The following is a 26,386-nucleotide window of genomic DNA, read 5'->3' as shown; positions in this document are numbered from 1 at the left end:
CGGCGCCGAAAGCAGCTACGTCTCATGATAAATCATGGCAGCAACTCTCACTGCACGAGACATAAACCTTCCATGACTGGGGGTGGTGGAGCCTTCTTCGTCTCCTGTGGTAACAACTGTGTAATAGCTTATGAGCATAGCTTGTGTTCAAGGTGTGTCCTGTTTCTACTCACGTTGACCATCCTTGCGTGCATGGGAACTAGTACTCCGCCAGGGAACGAGGTACCTTCTGGTATGTACCTGGGAGGCAAAAAGAGCTGGTCAGCTTCGATAACAAGGAAAGATCCGACCATGCTTCAACAAGGGAGGTGGACGATGACACTGTGTCTAGAAGATATTACACTACTAGGCAACAAGCCACGGTGGAAGGAGAGAAAGGGCGACCCACGCTCCGTATTTGAGTACAGTCATTTCTGGCATCTGAGCTCCAAGTGGTAGAATACTGATCAAACAGCAATAAGCCATTTGCATTTAGAGATTGATCGATGAGAGAGACGCTCCGTTGAGGGTCAAGTGTGGAGCGGGGACAGAGAACACCAAGTGAACTTACGTTCCTGCTGGGACATAGAACCCATCCTGTTTTTGCTCTGTCACATTCTTCAAACATGCGTCGCTGTCCTACAATACAATCAATCAACCCAAAGCAGGCATATTGCCAGTCAGCAACTGGACAAGCAAGCTCAATCTCCGATACTAAGTAGAAGAGGAGCACTTACAAACTCCACTAACGCCCATGATGGCCTCCATTCCCCTTCTCTGAAATACTCTTTCTCAAGCTCGTCCGGGTTCTTCAGCTCGTTGACAGTACTTGGATCTGCTTTTTTGAGGTACTCTTTCCGTTTCTTGGCCAAGGCAGCGTCGGCTTCTTTCTTCTTTCGAGCAGGGTCGGAAGAGGATGACGAGGAGGATGGCATGGTGGCGGGACTGTTTGAGGTTCGTGAAGGAAAGGAGTACTATGCTTATGAAGTGAAAAGGGGCACGTTGGGTCGCGGCCAGGCGATAAAGTATGTGGGCCCGTTGTACTGTATATTATACAGAGCTGATTTGCTGTTATGCGGAGTGTAAATGGCGAACAAGCTCAGTCAGGACGATGCAATTTGAATGTCGACTTGTGAAATTTGGTCGTGTCCTCTGGTTGTGACCCCCGTCGAATGCCGTTTGGTCAATTACCAGTACTAGTAAGCAAGGGTGACAACAACCTGTCAAGACGATACCCCAACGAATCAGTCTTTTGTGAGTGCCATAGCTTGCCTGGCCATCCTTTCATACCTCGGGCAGGATGATTTCCCTTGCCTTCCTTTCATAGCATCCCTCTACGATCGGCCGCAGCGAGACCGAATACACAGGCGAAGGTTATAAATCAGTGATTCGCCAAGGACGGAATGGCCGGCAACAATGGGGTTGCAGATTAGTCCGGTCGAGGTTTCAGCAACGACACGACAGGCTGTTCCAAAGCAATTCCGACATTGTCACCTCGCGCTCCTTTCCTATCGATAGGACAAAAGAGAGCGTTCAGCTCTCGTATACGATGCTTTGTCCTCCCATTGCTGTTGAGGAACAATGTAATGCGCTCTGGTGTAGAGGATGATTCCGCAAATTATCCCAATGGCGTGCGATGATACATTCACTTGTCGTTGTTTGGTTCCGATTCCATCTTGCTCGTTGCGTCGATCGAACGAGATGACGTCACGTCGTCCATACGTCTCCATCCGATCTACTGTCTACACTATAAAGTCACCGTTCCATCTAACTTGCCTCTGTATTGCTTCCATCTCTCGCCATTTGTTAAAGTATCACCACTGCAGAGATTCACACACAAGTGCGTCAAAACCTCTTCACTTTTCGACAACAAGCTTACACTACACAAATAGTATGTCCACTTCCATCCTCTTCCGCCCCTGTCCCAGTGGTCGATCTTTCATCGCCTCCTCCCGCTTCACTGCAAATGCAAGACGAACACTCATTACTTCCCCTGTGATTAGATTCCAATCGAGTCACATTACCAAGATGTCACCACCAGCACATAAGATGGCCCATTTCCCAAGGATCACGACTTCCTTACCGTCCGAATATGGAGAGTTTAGAAACGTACTTTGGACAGGGGAGAGTAGTCAGTTGGTTCTGATGACTATCCCTGTTGGAGGTGAGATCGGAGAAGAGGTGAGTGTGCGACCGCAGCGAGTGAAGTGAGCCAATGTAGTGGGCGAGTGCTGGAGTGGGCGTTTGTGATGGAGCAATATACACTTGGCGGAGGTTCTAGAGCAAATAAGTTGGGCTGGAAGGACAGAGAGCGAAATTTGGTGGAGCGAAGGGCAGCATCATCACGACACTCGATCAATCTGGCTGCAATCCAAATTATGAGGACATCGATCCTAATACTATGTTTCGATTACAGGTCCACCACGTAGACCAACACCTCGTCTTCACCTCTGGTACATGCAAAGCCGTCATCGCCGGCGAAGAGAAGGAGGTCAAAGCCGGAGATCTCGTCATCGTCCCTCAGGGTACCAAGCATAACTGTGAGTAAACCGAACGACCACTACACGTCTTAAATCTCCCCTCCTCCTATCCTCACTCTGTCGTTTTTCTCGCTGACGTCGTTCTTCCCCTTGCTACAGTCATCAATTCTGGACCTACACCCCTTTCGCTCTTCACGGTTTACGCTCCAGCAGAGCATAACGAAAAGTCTGTACACAAGACAAAGGAAGAGGGTGATAAGCTCGAAGATGAAGGAAAGGACGAGCCCCCAGAGTGGGCCGTAAAGAACTAGACCAGTGCGAAAAAAGGGTGCCAAGGTGTAAAAGAAGAAGAAGAAGGAGAAGAAGAAGGAAAGTATAAGCTGTACAACGGTAAAGCACGAAGTCATGCATCGTTTGAGATAAATCAGACCATCGGGAGCTCCACCGATTCTGGATTGAACGTTCACCACGACTGGTAAACCAAAACTCATGGTGCATAGTGTAATCACAAACTAAGTACTACTCGCATCTATCCAGCCCATCGATCTACTGAGTGGCACATGGACCGATACTTCTAGACCTCCGAGTATCTTGCTCTTTCCCAAGCAACAACCATTTACTCTGCTCCTCGCCATTTCTCCACTTCCCTGACGTAATCGCCTAACCTATCTCTCATCCCATTTACCACCTCCCTCCGATCCCACTCTCCCCTATGTCGCCAGATCATATCGAACAAACTCGCTCTTAGCTGTTCCAATTGATCGACCGTCAACTCGCGCGTCTGGATATCCAAATCTGCCTTGAGAAGGTCAATCGATTCTTGAGGAAGCACAAATGGCGGATGAGCGACGACAACTTCCGGTTCAGGCTCAGACGGTACGATGACCTGTTGCGATTGTGTAGAGAGGGGTGTCACAAATTCGGATTGACCACCTTCGACCAGTGAAGTGCCGTCGTTGTTCGTTGCGGTTGCAAGTCCTTCACTGCCCCCGTCCTCTCGCGATCTCTTCTCTCGCCCTTGATTGTCTTCTTCGGTCTCCCCCTCCTCCCTGGCTCGTTTTAAGCCGTTGATACCTTCTGCACTTGCAACGTTATCGTTTCCAGTGCTTGGCTGAACTTCAGCTTGCTCATTCTCCTTCTCCTTTGCAACCTCTTCGTTACCGTTCATCGCAGCCTCCTTTCTCTTCTGTCTGTCTGCCTTTCTCTGCCTCATCCTGACCGCATACCTCTCAAATTCCGGCGTCCACTTGGGATCAAATCCGCTCACGTGGATCCTGGCATTCGCCGCCATGTCCGCAATCTTCGCTTGTCGATCTGGATCTCCAATCTTCTCTGCGTTCTCCTCAATCTTGGCGACATCAGCGAGGAATTCGGCTGGGGTGAAGTATTTGTGTCTAACAAGCTTGCGTTGGAGGGTGTCGATATCGATAGGATGAGCTTGCCACGTTGGTGCGGGTGCCGAGGCAGAGGCTGAAGCATCGACGGGAGCTTGAGCTTCGATGACAGGTGCGGATACGGGTGGAACGATTGGCGTTGTTTTGTCGGTGACGGGAGTCTCGACAGGACCAGCTGTTGGATCGACGTCCATAGTCACATCTCCGTTTGTTTGTGGCATAGCCTCTGAAGCCACGCTTGCGGCAGGGATCTCTGGTTGAGGCGGAGCAACAGCTGCAGTTGCAGCTTGTTCCGCGAGATACTGCGACACGAGCATTGCATCCTCCTGAGATCATGAGTCTTCATTAGCAGCGTCTTTGAATAGCCAGCAAAGGATTTTGAAACTCACCTTGACAGTCGTCGCCACCTTCCTATACCGCTTCATAAACTCCTGAACCAAGCTCGTGAACGAGAGTATCATCATATTTCGCGCTGCTTGATCCTTCTCCTCTTCCCTAGCCAGTTCCGCTTCAGTAGGTAGTCGAGGCGGGAGTGGTGCAGCGAGCGGTAGGATCTCAAGGACACGTTTGCGGCGAGGAACACCGTCAGGGAACTCGGTTGGGGGTCGTTTGACAGCCTCGACGAGATCAGCAAAGTATGCGGAGCGTTCAGGCTGTTCGAGTGCATTAGTTATATACATGATTGACCACTGCACTCGTACCCGTACTCACCAGAGTGGGCAGCGCCAACTCGATCTTGTTTTCAGGTGCGAACCCGAACCAATCCCTGACATCCGAGGGCAACTCGTCTAATGGTCCATCTGCCATACCTAAGAGTAAGATGGGATCGGAAGGCGGGATGCCGTCCAACAGTGCCCTGACTGTTGATCGAGCAGTGTGGGAGATGGTTTCTGACCATTCGGATAGGGTGGGAATGAAGATCACTGAAGGTTGATGTCGCTTCGCTTCGACGAATAGCTGTACAATGGCAGCTTCGACAGACTACACCTGTCGTTAGCTAGACTCGTATGGGTGAAAGCAAGAAAGTGGACTTACTCGATTCGAGTCTCCCATCAAGGTTCCAAGATCGAAGCTCTGTACGTGGAACCCCTCAAGATGGTGCAAGACCGCAGGACCAAGGAACGTTTGACCCAAGCCCGGCTGACCATGCACAAGTATCCGAGGTCGGAAAGTCCTCAGCTTGTCAAGGGCTGTATTTGCAACAATCAGTGACAGCTCTCCCTCGTCACCATCGCACTCACATTGAAGCATCATATGTTTCTCGAACGAGTCGCCGTCTTCGTCTTCGTACTCCGCTTCTTCAAGCGCTGTTCGGTGCTTTTTCGGTGGAAGGACATGGTCTATCGCCGTCTGCAGTCTGTTAAGAGGTGCGGATAGCAGTGGAACAAGGTGGGGTGGGAGTTGGATGGCGGCGGATGATGTCGATCTAGCAGAAGAAGGGACGATTTCTGGAAATACATAATTGCGTCAGTTCATCACTCGCTGAACGACTCATCTCGTCCACTAGACTTACTTTTGATAGACATCATGAAGTCCTTGGCCTGGACATGAATAGAAGCTGCCTCGAGCTGTAATCTATCGGGCGTTTTGTAGATCTGTGGATATCGTCGTTGAATCGCATTGAGCGCGGCTTCAGTACACAAGGCCTTGTAGAGAATGCCGTTATCAGCTATACTAATATATGTATACGAGGTGCAGAATTGTCCGGCTTACTCTCAGATCCGCACCACCGTATCCTTTCGTTAACACAGCCAACTTGTCCAAAAACTCGTCTGAAAGCTTTGGCTCCCACTTCCGCGTGTTGATGCCAATGATCTTCTTCCTGGCAGTGCGGTTCGGCAAGGGAAAGTAAAACTCTCTGTCGAAACGACCAGGTCGGCGAAGGGCCGCGTCGACTGCGTCCGGTCGATTGGTAGCGCCAATGACGATGACTTGGCCTGTGGTGTATAGTGAGGTCAGTCCCGTCATGAATCTTTGAGTAGCATGACATGCTTACCTCGTCCATCCATACCGTCCATCAGTGCCAACAATGTTGATACAAGCGAAGCGTGAATTTGATCTTGCTTGCTACTTCGTACAGGGGCGAGACCTGGTGTTTGTATTAGCACGGAACTACCGCGACGAACCAATGTTTGACTAACCATCGATCTCATCAAAGAAGATGATACTAGGCTGCGACGCCCGCGCTTCCTCGAACAACATCCGCAACTGCCTCTCGGCCTCTCCCACCCATTTCGATAGAACGTCCGCTCCTTTACGCATAAAGAAGGCTGATGAAGAAGGTCAGCTTGGTCTGTTTATGTGTGACACTCAATCGCACTTACAGATTTTAGTATTCCCGGTGCTACATGATGCGGCCAATGCCCTGGCTAGGAGTGTTTTACCAGTACCGGGAGGGCCATGGAACAGTACACCCCGTGGTGGGGTGATGCCAAATTGCTGAAACAGCTCGGGGTAAAGAAGAGGTAGCGCGACCATTTCTTTGAGTTGATTAATATCTGCATCATGCATACCCATTAGCGATGCTTGCGGACATTGCTCGTGCAAGTAGAAGCTTACGATCGTCTAGGCCTCCAACGTTGTCGAAGGTAACGTTCATGTCCACGCCGAGCGGATCAGCATCGGCCATCGCTATAGGTATCCCGGAGTCAGTAAGGCACCGTCGGAAACGTCAGTCGATGAGCTCACATGATTTCGGATTGATTCTACCAAAGTTGGGGACATCTGAGGGTCCGCCCATGCCAGCTCGACCTACAGGAGCAGTGCTCGACATGGAGGGTCCCGCTGCTCCACTCTTGAGTGGCGCTGCGAAGTCATCCTGTGTCCTGTATGTCAGCTTGACAGTTGAGAGGCAACATAACCAAGCTCACCGAGTCACTGCTGTCCGGATCGCCCATGGCTTGGGGCAAGTTGTTGCCCTTCATAGACCAAGGAAGTCCACCTGCCGCAGCGCCAGCTCCAAATCTGACACTCGCTCCTAGACCTCTCGCTCCATTCGCTCGACCGTTGGGTCTCGATACCGCAGCAATCGCATCCGCCATACTAATCTCTTTGCTAAGGTCCTCGAGAGTCGGCAGTTGGTAGTTCGGTCGTGAGGTCCTTGTTCGTAAATTCCTTTTGGCAGCGGCGGCAGCACCACCATAATCGTCATCGTCTGAATCGTGCGCTTGCTTGGTAGCTGCCCGAGTCTGTCGACGAGTGGGCATCGAACGGACTTGAGATCGAGCCGGCAGCTTCCTACCCTTCCTTGGTGATCCGGAAGATACCGATTCCAGATCATCATGCTCATCTTCTTCGTCCTCGTAGTTGCCCAATGGATCACTTGATATGCGATCTGAAGCGGATTCTTCTTCTGTCGGTTCGAACTCCTCCGCGTCAGCAGACGAATGTCGGGCTTTCGATGGTGGTCGACCTCGACCACTACGTCGGGAAGTCGACTTGGCGTTACCGTTGGTGTACGAGGGGCCGGCATCAGGTGCAGCTGGGACAGAAGCCGAACCGATGGAATTTCGGGTCGCTCTTGTCGTAGGGAACGCGTTTCTTGGTGGCGGTCGGGAATCCTCTTCGTCCTCATCTTCATCCGGATCAATGAAGCTCTGTCTGGTCTTCCTACCGCTCCGTCTTTGAGGTGGTGGGCTTGGAGGACTTGTAGGCATCAACTTGTTCTCGAAATCGTCCGCCGATATCACAGGTGGCTTATGTCCTCGACCTGAACGGGTGGTGTGAGGTACTGCCGGAGGTCCAAAGTCTCCATCATCATCATCCTCTCCTTCTGCATCCTGTCCCTCATCATCGTCAAACTCATCATCCTCGTAGTCGTCGTGGTATTCCTTCAACTGCGTTTGCGCACGTTGCGAAGCTCCTCGCTGAGGACGACCAGAAGTGCTAACTTCTACTTCTTGCTTTACTACTGGTTGCGCATGTCGTGTAGGCTTGACCATGGTCGCTGGAGCCGAAGGAGAAGGAGTTGCAGTAGCAGCAGGAGCTCTGATCTTGATTCTGATTGAAGGTTTGTTGGGAGTGGTGGTCTCAGAGGGAATGGAATCGACCGGTGGTTGGGGTGGAGGTTGGGAACGTGTTGACGGAATGTTGGATGTTTGCCAAACGAGCGATGGATCAATCGCTCCTGATGGTTGAGAAGGTCGTGCGAAGTGCGATCCGGACGACTGAACTGACAAGGAAGGTGAGCCAGCAGGACCAGGACTGAGAAGGACTTGTGATGGGAGGTGCTGCTGATACGGTGAGAAGTGCGAAGCTTGAGGATACGCGTTTTGTTGTGGAGAAGGGATGTAGTGACTCTCCTGTTTGGGAGTGGACTGGTATGCGTATTGTTGTTGCTGGTGTTGTTGTGGTGACTGGGTATAGGCGTATTGCTGGGAAGGATCGAAAGGTGGAGGTTGTCCTTGTTGATGATAAAAAGGTTGTTGTTGACCACCTGGGGGAATTGAACTCCGTCCTCCTGTTCTATCGGTTCCTCCGTAATTCTGCACGCTCACTCCCTGCCCGTTCAGCTGAGGATCAGGATACCCGTAGGGTGAAGTAGCGTAACCAGGTCGACTTTGAGTAGGTTGCTGATTGACCGTGTCCTGATTTGGGTCAGGATAATACGAGTTTGAAGCGGGGTAATACTGAGGCTGGGATTGTGCTGGGGGATAGCCTGGATTGTTCGAGCTGGAAGACATCGAAGGCCCGACTGTGGGTAATGTAGAAGACGGCCGTGTGCGGGATACAGTTTCCCTATGACCTGATGTATGTATTTGTGAATGAGAATTGAATGGAAATGATGAAGGATTGTGGAAAAGTGAATGTCCACCTCGAATCGGAGACGTTGTGGGATGGGACAGAGTGAGGACATGAGGGACGCGTTAGGGTCTGCACAACTTACAGACTGTTAGGCGCACAAAAGAGCTGGATTCAATGCGCCTAATTATCTTCCGTTGTACTAATCGGACAGACTGTCTCTTTCTATCGTGCATATGTCTAGCGTTGAACCGCATGCATCTTGATTTGGGCCACCATTTGTACATTATCACCTCAGTAATCAACTATGCCTCCTCGCCGACGAGGTAACTCCCCACCGGTAGATCCGTTTCCCCCGCTTCGAAGATCCGCCAGCGCCTCATCTCCCTCATACGCCTCCATCGCCGCTCGCTCTTCCCATCCTCACCGAGACGAGCGAGATCAACATCAACCACAACAGCAGCATGGGTGGACAGCGGAGGATGTAGATCGACAAGACCCACTTGACGAGTTGAATTCTTACTCTGGTCCTATTGATATAGATCCATCACCGCCATGGAGAAGTCGGAGTCGAAGCTCATTACGAGCGGAAGCCGCTGCGAGTGCAACTGTCTCAAGACAGGAAGCTGGAGTGGAACCGCAACCTCAGATTGAAGCTGGACCTTCAAGAATTGCCGTCCTGACTACACCTAGTGGATCACACGCTGCATCTAGAACAGCAGCGATCTCCAACGGAGCTCGAAATCCCCCTTCATCTCGAGATAACGATGGTCCATCTACGCCCTCCGCTTCTTCCAGTAGTGCGCGTCCAGTCGATCGAAGTCCACCATCACCCTCACCGACTCGTCCGACGCGACAAGAAGGATCCAATCCTCGTCTGGCCGCCATCTTCACATTTGAAGAGTTACTCAGAGAAGCAGGTCACCAGGGTGAAGATGAACCGACGGCACCTCCACCTCGTGCACCGAGAGTGACGGGTATGTCAATTCGACAGACACTTGAAAGGATGGAAGACCGTCGAAGAGCACGGGACTTGATGGGAGATGTGTTGAATACTGGAGCATACGGTATGGAGAGGGCTCTGCCGACCGGTGCCGGAGGAGGCGAGGCGGCAGATCGTGTGAGCGACGAGGTGGAACGAACGTTGAGCGAGATGGGCTGGTCCATCGCACAACGGAACGGTGATGCTTCCTCTCCTTGGACAGGCGCAGACGGCGTCCCAGCGAATCGTGCTTCACGTGGTGCAGGCGGCGTCACTCAATCCCTCAGCTCGATTCTCAACTCTGTCAGTTCAGAATCCATCAACACCAGTAATAACACACAACGAAACGTGCAACCCCTCGACGGTAGCGGTTCTAGCCAAAACGTTACATCATTCCTTCGTAGACGACTACGGAATCCTGCCCCCACTTCTCGCATACAGCACAATGCTCAGAACCCAGAAGATGACATCCGCGAACCCGGATCGCGGGAGACCGGGTCGCGACAGGCCGGACTTCTTGCAGCTGACTCAAATGCCCTTATCGATTTCGGTGCCGACTCCGATGAAGAAGATCGTTGGGGAACGAGATTGACTGCGCATGGTGGTACAGCAGCCTCTGGTACTGCGGAGTTTGACATTGATGGATGGACGAGAGTAGGACCGGGAGGTATTGGAGGCGGTACAGGTTTGAGTAGGGGAGGAAACAACAGAAGGAGAGAGTCGTTCTTGCAAAGGATCGGAGCACCACCAGACCTCATTCTACCTGGTGAGGAGGGTGAAGAAGGAGGAATCACTTTCCCGCCGCCCGTCCGAGGTGTGTCCGAGGCGACTGGAATGGAACCGACCAATCTGGATCTAGCTAGATCAGTGACACCTGTCGTGGTCAGGAGCAATGGGATGGCGAGAGCCAGGGAAGAAGTTACAGGAGGGGATCTGATTTCGTCAACTCCGACGCGCAAGAAGCAGAAGACCAATAACAACAAGGTCAATGTCGAATCTAAATTCGCAAGTCCATCCCGACCTTCCTATCTCTCGTACTCTTCATTACCCTCCACAATTGCTATTCCCAACGAATTCGTAGCTCCTATCAACAAATCGCATCTCACCCTTTCGACCTACTCCTCGTCTTCACATGCGCCCCGTCCCCTCGTCACTTTTACTGGATGCAATCCCAAAGGTACCGACGAAGATGCGACCGCGCTTCATACCATTACATCCATTCCTATCGCCTGCGGTGTGCATTACTACGAAGTACTGGTCGTCGATAAAGGTGAGGAAGGGTTCATGAGTGTAGGCTGGACTTTGAAGGGGACGAGTCTGCGAAGATTGGTAGGGTGGGATAAGGGAAGTTGGGGTTGGCATGGTGATGATGGACGAAGCTTCGAAGGTCAAGGGAGAGGAGAGAGATTCAGTGAGACATGGACTAGTGAGTCAAACCCTGGTACGTCCCAAGAGCAGGCTGAGACTAATCAATCTGGTAGCTGGTGACACTGTCGGTTGCGGCATTGACTTCACCACAGGTCGAGCGTTCTTCACCAAGAACGGCAGACTGTTAGGTTAGTATCTGCAACCTCTTTGTCCTGGCTTGTGAAGTATTGATGAATGTCTTCGCTCAGGACATCGCTTTTCAAACCTCAGTCGAGGTTTGTATCCGGCTGTCGGACTCCGATCGGTGGGCGAGTCACTCGCTATCAACTTCAACGGCCCATTCGTCTACGACATTGAAGGATATGTCAAATCCACGAGAGATGGAATCTGGCGTCAAGCGACAGTCGAGCAGAAAGTGGAGAACATCCCGCGATTGGTGGACCAAGTTTCTAGGGTTTTAACTGACGCTAAGAGCGACAAAGAGGAAGAGAACGGGAGTGATTCAGACATGAAGAACGGTCCGAAGCAATCTACCGATCCTCGAGGCGCATTGGAGAGATCAACGGCCGCGTTTGCGCTTGACTTTCTACAACATCATGGTCATGATAAAGCGTTCGCGACGCTTCGAATTGGAATGGAGAGCCGGAATTGGATTACACCCACGCTGAAGGCGAAAGCTTCTGCTTCTGCCTACAATGAATCGTCAACGGCGTCAGCTTTGCCATCCACTCAACGCCTGTCCGACTTCCCATCGCCTTTCAGCGCATTGTGCCACATCTCTTCTTCTCTCTCCGAATCATATGATCACCCAGTACCATGGGTCCTGCTCAAAGATCTCGATCCGACCTCTCAAGCGACGACAGGGCCAAACTCATCAACGCAAATTCAACTCTTGATCCACGACTTCGTTCATCTTTTGATCACCTCATCTCTCGCTCATCCTACATCCCAGCAGAATGATGAAGACGATCAGATGGATATCGAGGCGGACGTAGAGCTGGATGAGAAGTTGATCGAAGAAGGAAGGAAGTTGTTGAGGCAATCTAGGGAAGAAAGTTGGCCTGAAAACGATGTTGTGGTGCTTCAGGAGACGTTTGGGTTGTTAGGAGATCCGGAGAATGTCAAGAGTGACGTGTGGAGGCGGCGAAGGCAGGAGTTGGCGGAGAGACTCGTGAGCGCTTTGAGAGGTGAGTGGTTACGGTCATTATTGGCGAATTATGTCTGGATTGCACATCTTGGTGAAAACCCGCATTGTCAAACCCGTTCCATTTAATACCGTGTGACGGTCTGACGTACTGGTGTGGTGTTGGGACTATCGACATTCGGTGATACATGCTGACTTGTCTCCCTCTCACCTTAGCTGCAAGAGGTATGAAAGCCGTCAGTCATCTCGAGCAAGCTTTGGGACAGACGAGCAAAGTCCTGCGGACTTTGAGAGAGCGGGAAGGTAAATCCGGAGCGGCGTTTGTGGATCTCAAGAGGGTGTTGGGGTGAGCGAAGTGAAAGTGGAGATATGACAGTTGTATTTCAGCCAATCGCACCACATATACATGTTGTAGTCCTGTGGCGATAGTGATTTCGAGCGACAGTATTGACGATATCGACGTCGAAAAACCGCAAGCCACGGTGGTCACAAGTCTACATCCGACTTTGATACAAAATGTGTACTAAGCTCCCCTAACCCTTGACATACTTCTTCCAATCATGTTCCTCTTCGAAACCCAACAACTCCTTTATCTTCCTATTACTCATTGGCGCCTCGTTGTCACCCAACTTTCTCGTAATCTTGGTCTCTGGACATTCCTTCTTCAAGAACTCCTCTGTTGTTCCTACTTCCTCCTTTCGAAGGGTGATAGTGTCGTTTGTAGCGTTGAACACTTGGAACCCCAGTTCTTTCTCGTTTGTGACTGCACAATGACACATTTTACCTAGATCTCTCGCATCGATATAACTCCATGCGTTCCTCTTTCGACTCGGAGGATCTTTGAGATATCCAGGGAAATCCTGTTCATATTCGTGTGGTTCGACGACGTTTCCAATTCGGAAAACGTAAATGTCCCTCTTGAACCGTCTAGCGAAAGATCTAGCGGTTCTCTCTCCACATAATTTCGAAAGAGCATATGGATCTTCAGGGTTGACATCGTATAACGCTGGATCCTCGTCGAGTGGGAACGAATTGTAATTCGATTCACCTTGAGTGAAACATACTCCGTAGACAGTTTCGGAACTTGCAATCACAATCTTCTTGATACCCAGCTTACATGCCGCCTCAATCACGTTGTATGTCGATGTCGTGTTGGCAGCGAAACATTCGTTATCTGGGACCAACAAATCTCGAGCATACGCAGCGAAATGAATGATAGCATCGGGTGGAGGGACGGGTGGTGGTAAGGAATATTCACCCAAGTTGAAATGGGTAGAGAGGGCATTGAACACTTGTCCGGATTGGGTGAGATCGACCTTCAATGTGTATACACCGAGAGATGGGTCGGGGAAGGGAACGAGATCGAGATTGAGTACTTGATGTCCCTGTGAGACTAAGTAGGGGATACAGTGTCGACCGGCTTTGCCAGATCCACCAGTGAAGATGATTCGCATGGCGGGGATCGTTTTCGTTTGGGTATCTGGTCGTAGACTTGAAAGTTGATATGAGGGCTACTTTGACTATAGAAAGTCAAATTTCGTGTTTTCGGTACAGCAACGAGGGAAATGATCAAAAGAAAGAGTGATACGATGTATCGACATTCACTTATGCCATTGCGCGAGGTCGTGATACCAATCGCTGTCCTCGCAGCAGCTGGACCCATGTGCATGTGCTTTCCCCCATCACATGCGTAGTACGAGTACGATCATGCCTGCCTCCACAATGACGCACCGGACGATAACCTCACCGAGATGATGTACCTCCACATACTGGTAGTCATTCACCGGTCTATCGGGAAGCCGATCTGTGTACAGTGTACAGTCACCGGTGACTGCCGCTCTCTCCTCCTTCCACTTGCAATGGCAGGCAGCTCGGCTTTCGGCACAGAGTACAACCGAGTGGTCCGCAACTTGCAGCTGAACATCGGATAAGAAGCAGCATCGTGGACAGGACAGTTCGGACATCATGATCTGGTTCTACGAGTGGAACGCGATACATCTTTGCGAAGCATGCGATACATTTGTACCGAGCATGCGATATCAGCCCCGAGTCAAGCTACCGCATGGTGTCACAATTGCAGCAGCTACTGTATGTCCGTATTTATTCAGGCGCGGTGTTTTCCCGGTGACCAGGTCGTCTGACTAATCGGTCAAGGTCTGTGGGAACTTTCTCTAGCCTCTTATTACAAAGCTGTCACAACAGAAGAAGTCTGCATTATTGACCATCTCGACGAATGACTGTGTTTTATAATCAATAATCGGTGCTCTTCCTCGTCACCTTGAGAACCAATTTACCCATCTCATTCCACTATGCCCTCGACATTTCGGACCACGCTCTTCGTTGCACTCGCGGCACTTCTCATCCCTCCTGGATGGTACATGCACCATCGACTCTCCCTCTTTGGCGCCTTTCGTCAATCTTTCCAGACCGCTTCTTCCTTTGTATCAAGCAACTCGGATGACATTTTCAGGATAGAGGGTATTTTCCAAGCTGAAGATTTGGCATATCATGAGTCGTCGGGGTTGGTGATTGTCGCAGGACAAGGAGGATGGGAATCGAGATTCAGGTGGTGGCCTGCTTGGGCGGTGTTTGAAGATCCGTCAAAGGCGAAAGATGCAGATGGTGGTTTGTGGGTGATAGATCCAAAGGTGAGTCGGGACTAGACACACACACAGCCTACATTCTGGACATGGTGATATTAGTGTTGAGGAGATGGGCTGACTTGACATCTGGTATTGTTGCTCAGACGTGGGAAACAACACGACTTGTCCTAGATGGTTTCGACGTACCGTTTGTCACTCACGGTTTGGATATTCACTTCGAACCTTCTAATCTAAGTTCGATATACATCTACGTGGTCAATCATCCCCCTCTTCTCGATCCGAACACCCACGAACCACTGCCCATCTCGGACTCCCGCGTCGAGATCTTCCATCTCGATCTCTCTTCTTCCCCACTTACTGCTACCCATCTCAGAAGCGTAAAACACCCTCTCGTGCAGACCCCCAACGATGTGGTAGCTCTTTCTCGGGACGAGTTTTTGGTCACGAACGATCATGAGAATCGACAAGGATTGAAGAGGAGTTTGGAAGATTTCCTCACCTTCTCTCCGAATAGCAAGACGACGATCGTACGAGTCCGAGTGGATTTGGACGATTGTAATGGAGGGGACGTTCGCGCGGAAGTGGTATTGGATGGATTGCACAATGCTAATGGATTACATCGAGGACCTGACGGTACGATCTTGCATTGCGATGCTTCAGGTGCTGTATTCACCATCTTCTCCCTCACTCGATCTACCGCCGACAAGGACGACACTATCAAGCTCACTCAGCTAGATTCGTTGGCAATGCCAAATACGCTGGACAACCCCACGTACTATGTGAACAGCGATTCGACCCCGACGTATGTCTTGGCGGGATTATTGAAAGGTATCAAGCTGGATGAATATTCCCGAGATCCGGAATCAAAGATACCAACAGGAGTGTGGGCGGTCAAGAAGGATCAGGATGGACAGTGGGTGAAGAAACATCTCGTAGAGGATGATGGGGAGTGGGTTAGCGGTGCATCCGTAGGGATGATCATTCCCATTGAGCAAAAGGAGGATATAAGAGAGGCCGGGGCACAAGTGGTGTTTGAGGGTGGAGATATAAAAGAAGGACGAAATAAGCAGGGCTGGTTGCTGGTCACTGGACCGTATAGTAGAGGGATTGGGGTGATCAAGGTGGATCTGGATTGGTAAAAGAAGTAAAGACACATGACCGCGTCTGTGGTGGAAATGAGAAAGGTAATGGTGCTTTTCGCAGGACATTTATTCTAGCTACAGTAGCGATGATCATGCCCGAGTCGTACACGATTCAGCAAACAGCAACACAAGAAGTATAATTGTTACAACAGACGCAAACCAGTGGCCAGTCGCTCTACACATTGTTGGGCTCCTCACGGTCAAGATGCACCTGAAGGAGGTGGCAATGCAGCCCAACACGAGTAGTCACAACTACTGCATGAACCGAGACACAGACACCGCCTACACCAGATGATTGACCCATCATCAACTTCTCTAAAGATACAGCATGTCCCCCGGATTTAGCGTGTATGTCGTCGTCCTCGTCGCTGGAATCACAGAAGGATACGAGACGGCAGTAAGTCTGCGTCCAGGAACAACGTAGGTCTCCGTCGGTGCAAAAGCATTGGAGATAGCACCTCCAAGGAGCCCACCGAACAGACCTCCAGCGAATGCTCCGAATCCGTCGTTGGAGCCATAAGAATCGTAGCTGTATGATCGACGTCGACGACGTTGTCGTCGTCTGCGAGGTGGCGGAGGAGGGGGAGGGTAATCTTCTTCTTCGTCGTCTGAGTCGTCAGATACTTCATATACGGTGCCGGTAGGGGATGGACTGTCTTCGCTCCATGACCGACGTGATGGTGGTCGGGATACGGTTCTTGGTCGAGTTGAACGTGTCGAACGTCCCGATGAAGAGGATCTGCAGGACACATCGCTTGTAGTCAGCTACTTCTTCTGTCCAGTAGTCGTGGGTTCTGTGGTAGCTTGACTCACCTTGGCTTGATACTTCTGCCATTCTGATTCGCGTTCTGTGCTGCTGCCAGTTGCCCGCTGAGATCAGTCACAGCTTGCCAGTCTTCAGCGGCAATTGCCTCTTCAAGCAGAAACCGTAGCTCGCTGTTTCTGGAGGACATGATAGCAATCTCAAGGGCTGATGGACTGGCTTCTTGTGCTGAGCTTGGTCAATGACCAATGTACTGTACAAAAGCAAGTAGTTATGATTGCTAAACGGTGTGGCGACCCTAGGAAGAATGATAGTTACGGTAATCGCTTGTTGAAATCGACAAGAAAACGGTTCGTCAACTGCAAGTGACTCAGACGACAACTTGTAGGGTACTGAGTCTCATCAAGCAGGACCTGTGTGGTCTGTAGATCTGAAACAGGCCAATGAAGGGAATGCTCCACAGCTAGTAGCAAACCTCTGAAAGGATGCACGAAATGTGGCGCTGTCATTGGCGGGTCAGGACGAAGGACAATTCTTAGGTCAGTACATGACCTAAGTCAGTGTGGCTTCATGAATAGTTTCGATCACTCTTGCCCGTCCTATCCCACATCAGACTGGGATGTGAAGTGCAGCAGCAAACAGGTCGCCCGTACGCATGATAGCAAATGAACAGGTGCTTCTCCGGAGGTTGAAGCCAGAAAAGTTCTTTACGCCACACCTATGGTTAATCTACTAGCGTTCTTGTCTATGTATACTTCAGGCAGACCACGTCCTGCCTGTCCGCAGTTTGCTAATCCGTCGTGAAAAGATACTGAATACGAACGCAAATGCATGTGCATTGTCAGTATCCCTTTTCGCACCACAGCCAGCCACAGCGGTTATCTCGTCTTGAGTGACGACCACCGTGGGAAAGTGATGATGAGCTAGGACAATGACAACCGCCAACTGTCTGGCTGGTGACGCGCCCGGGAACATCGTTGAACACATCAATCCATCCATCCATCCACTGCTCGTCGCCCACGACCTATACCAGTCCCTTCCATCTTTCCCTCTCTCATCGTACCTACCCACGAACCGCTCTTCGTCTGCGGACTGACAATATTTCACAATGTCCCGATTCGTCCGTTCTGTAAGTATCGCTTCGCTACCCCCGCCTTCTTACTTTCCCATCAGCAAGAACACTTTGTTGACGTTTACGAAATCTAGTCTAAATACCGACATGTGTACGGAAACAAGTCGAAAGTGAATTATGAGAATGTCAAGATTAGTGGATCTGCATGGGACACAGATCTCGTCACTGCCGGTGGGAAATATCTAGCTATCAACTGGCAAGTCTCAGGAGGTGGTGTGAGTGTCTTCAAACAAACGACATATTATGATTCCCGGAACGGGTACGTATCAATTATGCTGATTCGTTTTTTTGGGATGATGTTAGGCCTTTGCTGTTCTCCCTCTGTTCTCGCCCTCGACACCCCCACAACCAACTGGGTTTCCTACCAAACTCCCCGATATCATCCCCCTTGCCAGAGGTCATACCGCTCCTATCCTCGATACTGCATGGTCCACATTCGACGATAATGTCGTAGCCTCTGCTGGAGAAGATGGTAAAGGTGAGTTTCAACATGCTCACTCCTCATACTGTATCCGTGAAATACGGTCCGAAGAGGCTCGAATTGCAGGAGTCCCTACAGACAGCATCATACGGATATGGATTCTGACTTTCATTTACCCACGCAGTGTTCATCTGGAAGGTTGAGGACTCGCTGTTCGAGGGTTGGGGAGAAGATCATTGGGTTCCCGAAGATCTAAGCCCTGTGACCAAGTTCAGTGCTGGTGGTCGGTGAGTTTTCCTGCTTCTCCTATAACTCAAACACTTTTCGGTGTCTCCCCGCCTGGAAAGTAAGCAGAGGGCATCTGAGTAAAGAAGCTAACGCGCCTGTCCACTGTCTTGTAGAAAAGTCGGTCAGGTCATCTTCCACCCGACCGCTAAGAACGTCGTCACTGCCGCTTCAGGAGATCATCTTGTCAGACTTTGGGATATCGATGCTGGAGGAGATTCACCCAAGATCACCCTCAAGGGTCATAACGATTCAATCCAGAGCATTGCATGGAACGCCATCGGTACAACACTAGCCACTGTGAGTGTTCCTGATCACTTGATGATTGAGGCTAGAGTCATCTGCGCTGATATTCCGCTTCAATAGACATGTCGAGACAAGAAGCTCCGACTTTTCGACCCCCGAGCGGGAACAGAAGCTGTCAGAGTTGCGGATGGTCATGCGGGAGTTAAGGGGTCTCGAGTTGTCTGGTTAGGTGACAGAGATAGAATCGCAACTACCGGGGTGAGTGAACTGCCGTGAAGTAAGCCTTCGACACTTGTGCTAATACACCTGTGTACAACAGTTCAGCAGGATGTCAGACAGACAAGTATCGCTCTGGGATACCGCGGGTTTGACCAACCTCGACACTCAGTCTTTGGACTCAAGCGCGTACGTCACTCCATTATGGCTGATCTTGTTTGTGGGAGCTGACAAAGTCCCCGTGGTGTCGCAGTGGTGTCATCATGCCATTCTACGCAGAGGGTAACGATGTCCTCTTCCTTGCTGGTAAAGGGTGAGTCGCCTGCTCAGTCTTAGAAGACGGTGATGCTGATCCCTTTTCAGTGACGGTAACATCCGATACTACGAGTTCGAGGGCGACCAGCTTCACTTCCTCAGCGAATACAAGACTGCTGATCCTCGTGAGCTGCTGTCTGGCGTCTCTGCGTTACAACAATCCAACTGACTCGGCATTCACAGAACGAGGTATGACTTTCTTGCCTCGACGAGCTCTCGATGTCAAGGAGTGTGAGATCGCTCGAGCCTACAAGCTTGCTGGTTCGGGTATTGAGCCCCTCAGCTTCATCGTGCCTCGAAAGGCCGAGTCCTTCCAGTCTGAGTGAGTGGGATCGACGATTCCTGGCATCGCCATGATACCACTGCTGACAAACGTAACGCATTCCAGCATCTTCCCTCCTGCTACTTCCATCGAGCCTGCCCTCACTGCATCCGAGTTCTTCGATGGCAAGACCGCTCGACCTAAACTTGTCGACCTCGAGACCCGTGCCATCACCACTTCCTCCGCTCCTATTCCTGCCGCTCAACACGCCGAGCCTAGCAAGTCCAAATCGGCACCTGCTGGTTACACCGCTCCTTCGGCTCCTACTCCCGCCCCTGCGCCTGCAGCCACCCCATCGCCCCCACCTGCTGTCAAAGAAGAACCCAAACCTACTCCTGCTGCGGTTGCAAAGGAGCTTGATTCGGTTCCCGAGGTCACTGCGAAGGCTTTGGAGATTGAGCAACCCGATAGCGAAGATGAAAAGGAGCCTGCTGCTGCTGCTTCGCCCGTCAAAGCTGTCCAAGAAAGCTTTGCTGGCTTAGCGGTGAGCGGCGAGAAGAAGACTGAAGCTCCCACTCCCAAGACCAATGGAGGTTCAGTCAGCGCGGTGAGTTGCTCTCTGCCAATGGAATTTGTGCGTGCACCGAGCAATGCTGACGGTGTGTACTTCATAGCCCTCGAACACCCTTCTCGTCAAAAAGCTCTCCTCGGATGCCACTACTCCTACCCGCGGTTCTGCTCTTTCAGCGGGTTACGACCTCTATTCGGCCGAGCAGGCCGTCGTCCCAGCACGTGGCAAGGCTTTGATTGACTTGCAACTGAGCATAGCAGTGCCGGAGGGTACCTATGGTCGTGTTGCTCCCAGAAGTGGACTTGGTGAGTAATCATCCATACCTCGCAGTCTGTGTGAGATCAGAGAAACGGGACACGTTCCTGATATTCTGTTGTCATATACTCAGCGAGCAAGCACTCCATTGACACAGGTGCCGGTGTCATTGATGCCGATTACCGAGGTCCAGTGAAGGTGCTCTTGTTCAACTATTCCGATGTTGACTTCAGTGGTATGTTCGATCTGTACATCTTCGTTGAATCGATGCTAATGTATTACGATTCGTAGTGCAAAAGGGTGATAGGATCGCTCAACTCATCTTGGAAAAGGTCATCTTGGCTCCTATCGAAGTTGTCGAAGTGAGTGTTTGCATGTACTTCCCTATACAAATATGATATCAGACTAATGAAACCGCATATTTGCCAGGATCTCGATGCGACTGATCGTGGAAGTGGTGGATTTGGATCTACAGGTGGTTTCGGTGCTGCTGTCAAAGAAGCCGTTGGGAAGATACTTTAGATGCACGGCGAAATCAGTACCTTTGATCTTGGAAAGTAATAGTGAAGGGTAGATGTGATATGAGTAGGTTGTCAGCTTGGACGACTGTAGGCGTGCACACTCACTGCGAAGCGAGATGTGGCGGAGTTTCATTGTCCGTGAAGACCAGTTGCCGTACACAGATGTGCAGAATCTTCTAAACGACAACGCATGGGACGTTATGCCTGTGTCGAGTTCGACCTGGTGCATCATGACACTGTACGCACGTAGGAATGTGCAGATACTACACAATCATGCGAGGTGAGAACATGTTTCGATGGACAAACACCGAAACTGAGTGGTCTGCAGCACAGACCACCGTCATCAGCATCAAGGGGTCCTTTCCACCCAACCATTCGGAACACACAACACCTCCTTTCCCCACTCTTCGATATCACTCCAACTCACAAGTCTCTGATAGGGATCACTTATCAACGTCTCGCCCTTGATCAAGTGACATCTCCACCAATGGACGATGGACAATAAGACGAGCCTTCATCTCCTCGACGCAACTTCTCAGCGGGGGATGCATCTTCCTGCGATACCTCAAGGTGGTCATCACAACCTCGTTGAGCGCATAAAGAAGGGGTTAGCAACCCCATCAGCTGACACCAGAGTTATGCAAGCAAGCGGTGTTCATGCTTCTTTCCTGTGACTGTCACGGAGATGATTAAAGCAGCGGAGGGCGATAAGAGACGTAGGGGTGAAGAGCAAAAGGTGGATCGGGATGATGATAGGAAGAGGATCAAGTTGAGAGGAGACGGGGCGACTGTGAGTCACTCAGCTGGCCAAAACCTGAGTGTGCGTCCCAGAAGCAGAGATTAGCTGAATGCCTGGTGTTGAAAGGATATTACGACACCCCTCATCGGTATGACCCGCGGTATTCCGCCACCTTCCTCTCTTCCGGTTGAACAATCAGACATGTGGGCACGAACGCGCCCATCAGCTATTACCCTCGTTCAAGCTATTCCATCCCAAATCACCCCTCCTTTCGAAAGCTACACAGACCATACCTCTCCAACAAAGACAGATCACCTTGTCCTTCGCGTCCAAGTGCTCGAATCGACTTTAGTCAATATGAAGGACAAAGTGGCTCGCCTTCGAGAGGACAATAAACATCTTCGTCAGACTATCGTTGCCAACGAGGCAGAACACAACGTTGATCGTTGTCGAGAGGTAAGGACACGAATGACACCCCCGGAAGAGGACGGTGAAGACGCATCAAGACCCGATATGTTGGACAGTTTGGAGACGATGGTGCAGGGTCAGAGGGAGGAGATCGAAAGGTTATGGTCTTTCATTGAGAGTTTTGTTGGTCGAGAGCGGTCTATCAAGCAGGTCACGGTTGAATCAAAGAACGAAGTAGGTGTGCTTGTTCTGTCGAATGGATAGCATGAGCCGATCTATTCTTCTTCTCAGGTGACAATGATTCAAGAGTCGAGCACCCCTACCGACTCCTCGGTGACCAATTCCGAACGAAAAACGTATCTCGCTCAGCTGTGGCGCGAAAGGACATCTCCTCCCGCCGGATATGCTTCTCGTCCCCAAAAGCAACCCGTTACCACGACGCTATCCGACAAAATTTCGTGTAATCGATCGAACGATAGCTCGACCAAGGTTCAGAACGTCAACGATGTGACATTCTGTCCCCCGACTCTCCACATGGATCTCGTCCTCAACTCTCCGTCCAGCTCCTTTGTCAGCTTCAACAGCCACGATGATAGGTGGACTCACGATCTTAGTATATCACCTCCGGCTTTCGAATTGGTCAAGACTCCTAGCACGAACAGCTCTGAACCCAATGAACCTTCTTCTCTATCAAGAAAAGTGGGCACTTCCAACCCAGACGTATCCGATCCGGAGACTACCAAGTCGTCTATCATTATTCCGACTGGACCTCGCCGCCACGAACGATCTATGTCATACAAGAAGGAATATCTTCCCCCTTCACTCCTACCTCCCAAAGCCACACGGATGTGGTCACCTGACCTCGTGCCAACCCGTGACGGTGGTAATAAGTCACAACAAGTCATTGAGAGTCTTCGTCAACAGCTCTTTGACAAGACGAAGCTCGTGAATAGGTTGATGAGCGAAAGGGCGGCCTTCCTAGAGCAAACGGAGAGCGACAAGTCTACTGGCGCTAACGGGTCGGGTCAATCGACCTCTAGCTCTGTACCTAGGACAGATTCTGCAACTGCGTCCACGGAGAAAGAGACACAGATGAAGAAAGAAATATCGGCGGTCAAAGAGAATGAAAAGAAACTCAAAATGGAAGTGATCGACCTCCGAACAAAACTCGAGACAGTGACGAAGAAACTTGACGCGAAACAGAAAGAAACTGGGAAAGTGGGTAATGAATTAGGTGCCACGAAGAAGGAACTGAAGAAATATAAGGAGAAGGTAAACGAGAAGGAGAAGGAAGTTTTGAAATTGGAGGATGATGTGAGGGAACTGAGGAGAATGCTAGCTGCGAGGTGGTAATCCAGGTTGATGTGTTCATTTCACATTGTGGACTAGGTGGTAGGTGCTTGTAAAACAATTTGAGAAGCGGGAGAGAAGGACGAACCCGTCAAGAGGTTACCTGTTGAAGTACTCATGCATACAGTATCTCAGTTGTCTTGTATTCGAAAGTGAATCTGAATTCAGCCAATCTTAGGGAAAGATTTGTTGAAACGGGGTGAGCTGACAAAACTGGTCAAAGCGACGATGGGACCCGCTTTGATCGCGACGAGGAGAGCGATGGCCCTGACGCTATGATTGACCTCCCAAAAAGTTCTCTGCAAATCACAGGCATTCAAGCCTTTGGAACATTGTATGCCGTACACTTACGACTGTTACCACAGCTTAATGTAGATACAGTACAACAAAGGTGATGATAACGCCATTCATATTTATGCTGGTACAGAACCAAGATTGACCGGCCGGACCGTTTGCGATCACAATCGAGGACGTAGGTACCGAAAGCACACATTCAAACCCATGCCATATGGGCGACAATACACAACGGAATATCGTGAGACGGACCATCTACTCGGTACAGGGTGATACAACGTTGAAACGAACATGGTCGGGAGATGCGAGCATGGATGCAACGAAAAGGACAAAGTTGTGGAAAATGACTCGGAGTCTTACAGAGGGTACGGTGGTGAGTTGATTATGCAGTACAGTAGTAACTCATGTTTCTTGACCGAACGAGTTGTTGCGATCGGTATAGTGCTGAGGATCTTGTCCATTGCAGTCAAGAAGAACTTTCATCCCCTCTTTTACGATTGCCCCATTCGTACACCAAGATCTTACAGTCCTAAGCGTGACAGGAACTACATCTCGTCCAAACTCGATATCACACATTTCTGAAAAATCACCATCCACTTCTACCCCTTCCTCTCAGACGTCTGCGCAAAGGAGATTCTACCCTTATCCTACACCTACGCCGATAGAGCGAGCTGTTCTCAAGTCTAGGGAAAGAGAGCAGGATAATTGTCGGGGATCAGCACGACGACCAAGGTGCAGTCAAGCACATCGAGCCCATCGACACGTAATGGTCGAAGCCGATTCCCGATCTTCAATCGAGATAGATCAGGATTTGACACTGCAAGGTACCATTGGATCAGGACTATGCTCCTCCTTCCTCAGAGATCCTGCGCGCACCCCACAACAACTCATGGTATCTTCACCACTGTCGTCCACGACCATTGCAACCGCTTCGACTTTAACTTCGACATCATCTCTCACAACATCCAATCTACCAACCTCTTCCCGACACCAGCAGTTCACCACTCCCCACCCGACCAACACGACTCTTGTTTCCCATAATGTGGGTGTCGCTCCGCCACAATCATTGACGCATACTTCAATCTTACGACCGCCGCTACTGCATCAACCACCACGGCCTCAACCTTCACTGCCAACACCTACTCTGGGAGCACCTACTTCCAATAAGCAGCTCCCTCCGGCTCACATGTCTACATCTGAACAGCTCTGGTCGTCGGAACACGCTCGACGACATCTTGAGGGCGTCGTGATATCACTCAATGATCAGGTAATCTTCCGAGATGCGCAACTGGAAGCTGCCTTGAGGGAGATCCATTTCTTGCGGTCAAGTTTCTCGCCATTCCCTTTCCCTATTAACGACAACAACAATGAGGATATGACCTGTCCCAAGGAGAAAACCAAGACGGATGGACTACAAAAAGAGCTGGATGAGATGAAGACGCGTCTCGAAAACATATTGGCAGAACGTACGACACATCGTAATGAAGTGTTGACTTTCCAATCAGAGGTGGAAACCCTCAGATTAGACTTGAGGAAGAAGGAAGATCAACTTCGAGTGAAAGAAGAGCAGATAGAATTGGATAGTAAGACGGTAGATTCTCTCAGTGGTGAAGTGAGGACGATGAAAGAGGCTTTGGGAAAGGTGATGCTTGGAAGTACGAATCGGATCAGAGATCTAGAAGCGGAAGTGAATAAGGCGGAGAAGGAACGAGATGAAATGAGATTGGAGAAGGAAACTATTGAGATGAGGTTGAGGGAAATAAAAGTAAAAGAACAGACGAGGGAGGAGACGATGAGAGTTTTGGTGGGAGTGATGGACACGGAGAGAAGGGGTTGGTTCAAGGAGAAGAACAATCTGTTAATGAGAATCGAAGGTGTCGAGAAGACCTTAGAACAGAAGGATGAGGAATTGGTGAAGCTGAAAGCAAGCTTGATAGAGGTTGAGAAGCAACTGAGATGGGAGAAAGTTCGTGCCTCGGACTTGAGCGACGAATTGGCTGCGGCACGTTCGGAGAACGCAGAATTGCACATCCAAGTGGAAGAACTACGGAATGCCAATCACATCCTGGTCGCCGAGCGAGATCACCTCAGAGAAAGCTATGATCATCTGGAAAAGGAATCGCAATCGATGGCTGAAGACCTTATCGATCTGCGTGTGGAGTGTTCGAATCTCGAAATAGCTTTACGAGAAACTCGACGATCGCATGAAGAACAGGCAGCAACCGATCAGACAAAGATCCTCGAGCTTTCCGATCAGTTGAGCGAAGCACATAATCGATGGGCAAGAACGAAGACGTTCAACAGCTGTCTTGCCGCTGTTCATCGCCATTACAAGAAAAGAGACGCAAAGCTACGACGTCGATGGGATGAAGACAAGGCCAAAGTGAAGGAATTGGAAGGATTGAAATGTCGACTTTTGGCTGCTTTGGAATTGTGGCATCGCCACGCACGGACCTCCACCTCCTGCGAACAAAAGCAAAGTCGACCACGACCAAGCGTCGTTTTGAGAGAAGCGTATAATTCGATCAAACGAGCGGAGAAGTACACGGATCTGGAAGGAACAGGTGAAGGGACAGAGCTGTTAGTACGAGCGAGAAAGATGATGAAAGAGGGGAAGGTGGGTTGGACAGCTGATTGGGGGGAGTATTGGGTTAAACTTGTCGAGTACGGTATTGAAGAAATGGGTCATCGTTGTTAAGATGAATACAGACCGTCGTGGAGGAGAAGATATGTCTGCTAGGGACGCCCCATCGATACGTTGCTCTACTATGCATAT

General features: G+C 50.4%; 10 protein-coding genes across 10 annotated transcripts; 6 read left to right on the top strand and 4 right to left on the bottom strand.

Annotated features, from left to right (window-relative positions):
• Positions 1-47: 47 nt before the first annotated feature.
• CI109_107404 (uncharacterized protein) lies at positions 48-914 on the bottom strand (the record flags this gene model as incomplete). The annotated part of the gene is made up of 5 exons (XM_032005813.1): positions 48-116; positions 174-240; positions 389-442; positions 551-618; positions 717-914. The coding sequence occupies 5 exons, from the start codon at positions 912-914 to the stop codon at positions 48-50; spliced, it is 456 nt and encodes a 151-aa protein (XP_031859820.1).
• Positions 915-2,007: 1,093 nt separating this feature from the next.
• On the top strand, positions 2,008-2,770 carry CI109_107403 (uncharacterized protein; the record flags this gene model as incomplete). The annotated part of the gene is made up of 3 exons (XM_032005814.1): positions 2,008-2,160; positions 2,396-2,519; positions 2,619-2,770. The coding sequence occupies 3 exons, from the start codon at positions 2,008-2,010 to the stop codon at positions 2,768-2,770; spliced, it is 429 nt and encodes a 142-aa protein (XP_031859821.1).
• A 305-nt stretch (positions 2,771-3,075) lies between these two features.
• Positions 3,076-8,535, bottom strand: CI109_107402 (uncharacterized protein; the record flags this gene model as incomplete). The annotated part of the gene is made up of 13 exons (XM_032005815.1): positions 3,076-4,179; positions 4,243-4,506; positions 4,565-4,834; positions 4,889-5,043; positions 5,095-5,301; positions 5,367-5,499; positions 5,567-5,790; positions 5,850-5,942; positions 5,995-6,123; positions 6,178-6,351; positions 6,413-6,484; positions 6,542-6,671; positions 6,724-8,535. The coding sequence occupies 13 exons, from the start codon at positions 8,533-8,535 to the stop codon at positions 3,076-3,078; spliced, it is 4,767 nt and encodes a 1,588-aa protein (XP_031859822.1).
• Positions 8,536-8,900: 365 nt separating this feature from the next.
• On the top strand, positions 8,901-12,437 carry CI109_107401 (uncharacterized protein; the record flags this gene model as incomplete). Its single annotated transcript, XM_032005816.1, has 4 exons — positions 8,901-11,001; positions 11,057-11,131; positions 11,192-12,130; positions 12,304-12,437. 4 exons carry the CDS (start codon positions 8,901-8,903, stop codon positions 12,435-12,437), a joined length of 3,249 nt encoding a protein of 1,082 aa, XP_031859823.1.
• A 183-nt stretch (positions 12,438-12,620) lies between these two features.
• On the bottom strand, positions 12,621-13,541 carry CI109_107400 (uncharacterized protein; the record flags this gene model as incomplete). Its single annotated transcript, XM_032005817.1, has 1 exon — positions 12,621-13,541. The coding sequence occupies one exon, from the start codon at positions 13,539-13,541 to the stop codon at positions 12,621-12,623; it is 921 nt and encodes a 306-aa protein (XP_031859824.1).
• An 855-nt stretch (positions 13,542-14,396) lies between these two features.
• On the top strand, positions 14,397-15,829 carry CI109_107399 (uncharacterized protein; the record flags this gene model as incomplete). Its single annotated transcript, XM_032005818.1, has 2 exons — positions 14,397-14,735; positions 14,834-15,829. 2 exons carry the CDS (start codon positions 14,397-14,399, stop codon positions 15,827-15,829), a joined length of 1,335 nt encoding a protein of 444 aa, XP_031859825.1.
• A 318-nt stretch (positions 15,830-16,147) lies between these two features.
• CI109_107398 (uncharacterized protein) lies at positions 16,148-16,785 on the bottom strand (the record flags this gene model as incomplete). The annotated part of the gene is made up of 2 exons (XM_032005819.1): positions 16,148-16,571; positions 16,646-16,785. 2 exons carry the CDS (start codon positions 16,783-16,785, stop codon positions 16,148-16,150), a joined length of 564 nt encoding a protein of 187 aa, XP_031859826.1.
• Positions 16,786-17,703: 918 nt separating this feature from the next.
• CI109_107397 (uncharacterized protein) lies at positions 17,704-20,820 on the top strand (the record flags this gene model as incomplete). Its single annotated transcript, XM_032005820.1, has 15 exons — positions 17,704-17,724; positions 17,802-17,942; positions 18,031-18,205; positions 18,333-18,435; positions 18,550-18,733; positions 18,800-18,937; positions 18,999-19,084; positions 19,149-19,208; positions 19,259-19,335; positions 19,394-19,532; positions 19,599-20,079; positions 20,147-20,348; positions 20,432-20,533; positions 20,590-20,660; positions 20,728-20,820. The coding sequence occupies 15 exons, from the start codon at positions 17,704-17,706 to the stop codon at positions 20,818-20,820; spliced, it is 2,073 nt and encodes a 690-aa protein (XP_031859827.1).
• Positions 20,821-21,504: 684 nt separating this feature from the next.
• CI109_107396 (uncharacterized protein) lies at positions 21,505-23,319 on the top strand (the record flags this gene model as incomplete). The annotated part of the gene is made up of 3 exons (XM_032005821.1): positions 21,505-21,609; positions 21,685-22,200; positions 22,258-23,319. The coding sequence occupies 3 exons, from the start codon at positions 21,505-21,507 to the stop codon at positions 23,317-23,319; spliced, it is 1,683 nt and encodes a 560-aa protein (XP_031859828.1).
• Positions 23,320-23,824: 505 nt separating this feature from the next.
• On the top strand, positions 23,825-26,308 carry CI109_107395 (uncharacterized protein; the record flags this gene model as incomplete). Its single annotated transcript, XM_032005822.2, has 2 exons — positions 23,825-23,983; positions 24,077-26,308. 2 exons carry the CDS (start codon positions 23,825-23,827, stop codon positions 26,306-26,308), a joined length of 2,391 nt encoding a protein of 796 aa, XP_031859829.2.
• Positions 26,309-26,386: the final 78 nt, after the last annotated feature.

The sequence above is a fragment of the Kwoniella shandongensis genome, chromosome 14 (assembly GCF_008629635.2).
Source record: "Kwoniella shandongensis chromosome 14, complete sequence".
In the NCBI taxonomy this organism is placed as follows: Eukaryota; Fungi; Basidiomycota; class Tremellomycetes; order Tremellales; family Cryptococcaceae; genus Kwoniella; species Kwoniella shandongensis.
Note: the sequence above shows the minus strand (reverse complement) of the source record. Positions and strands in the feature narration are given on the sequence as shown.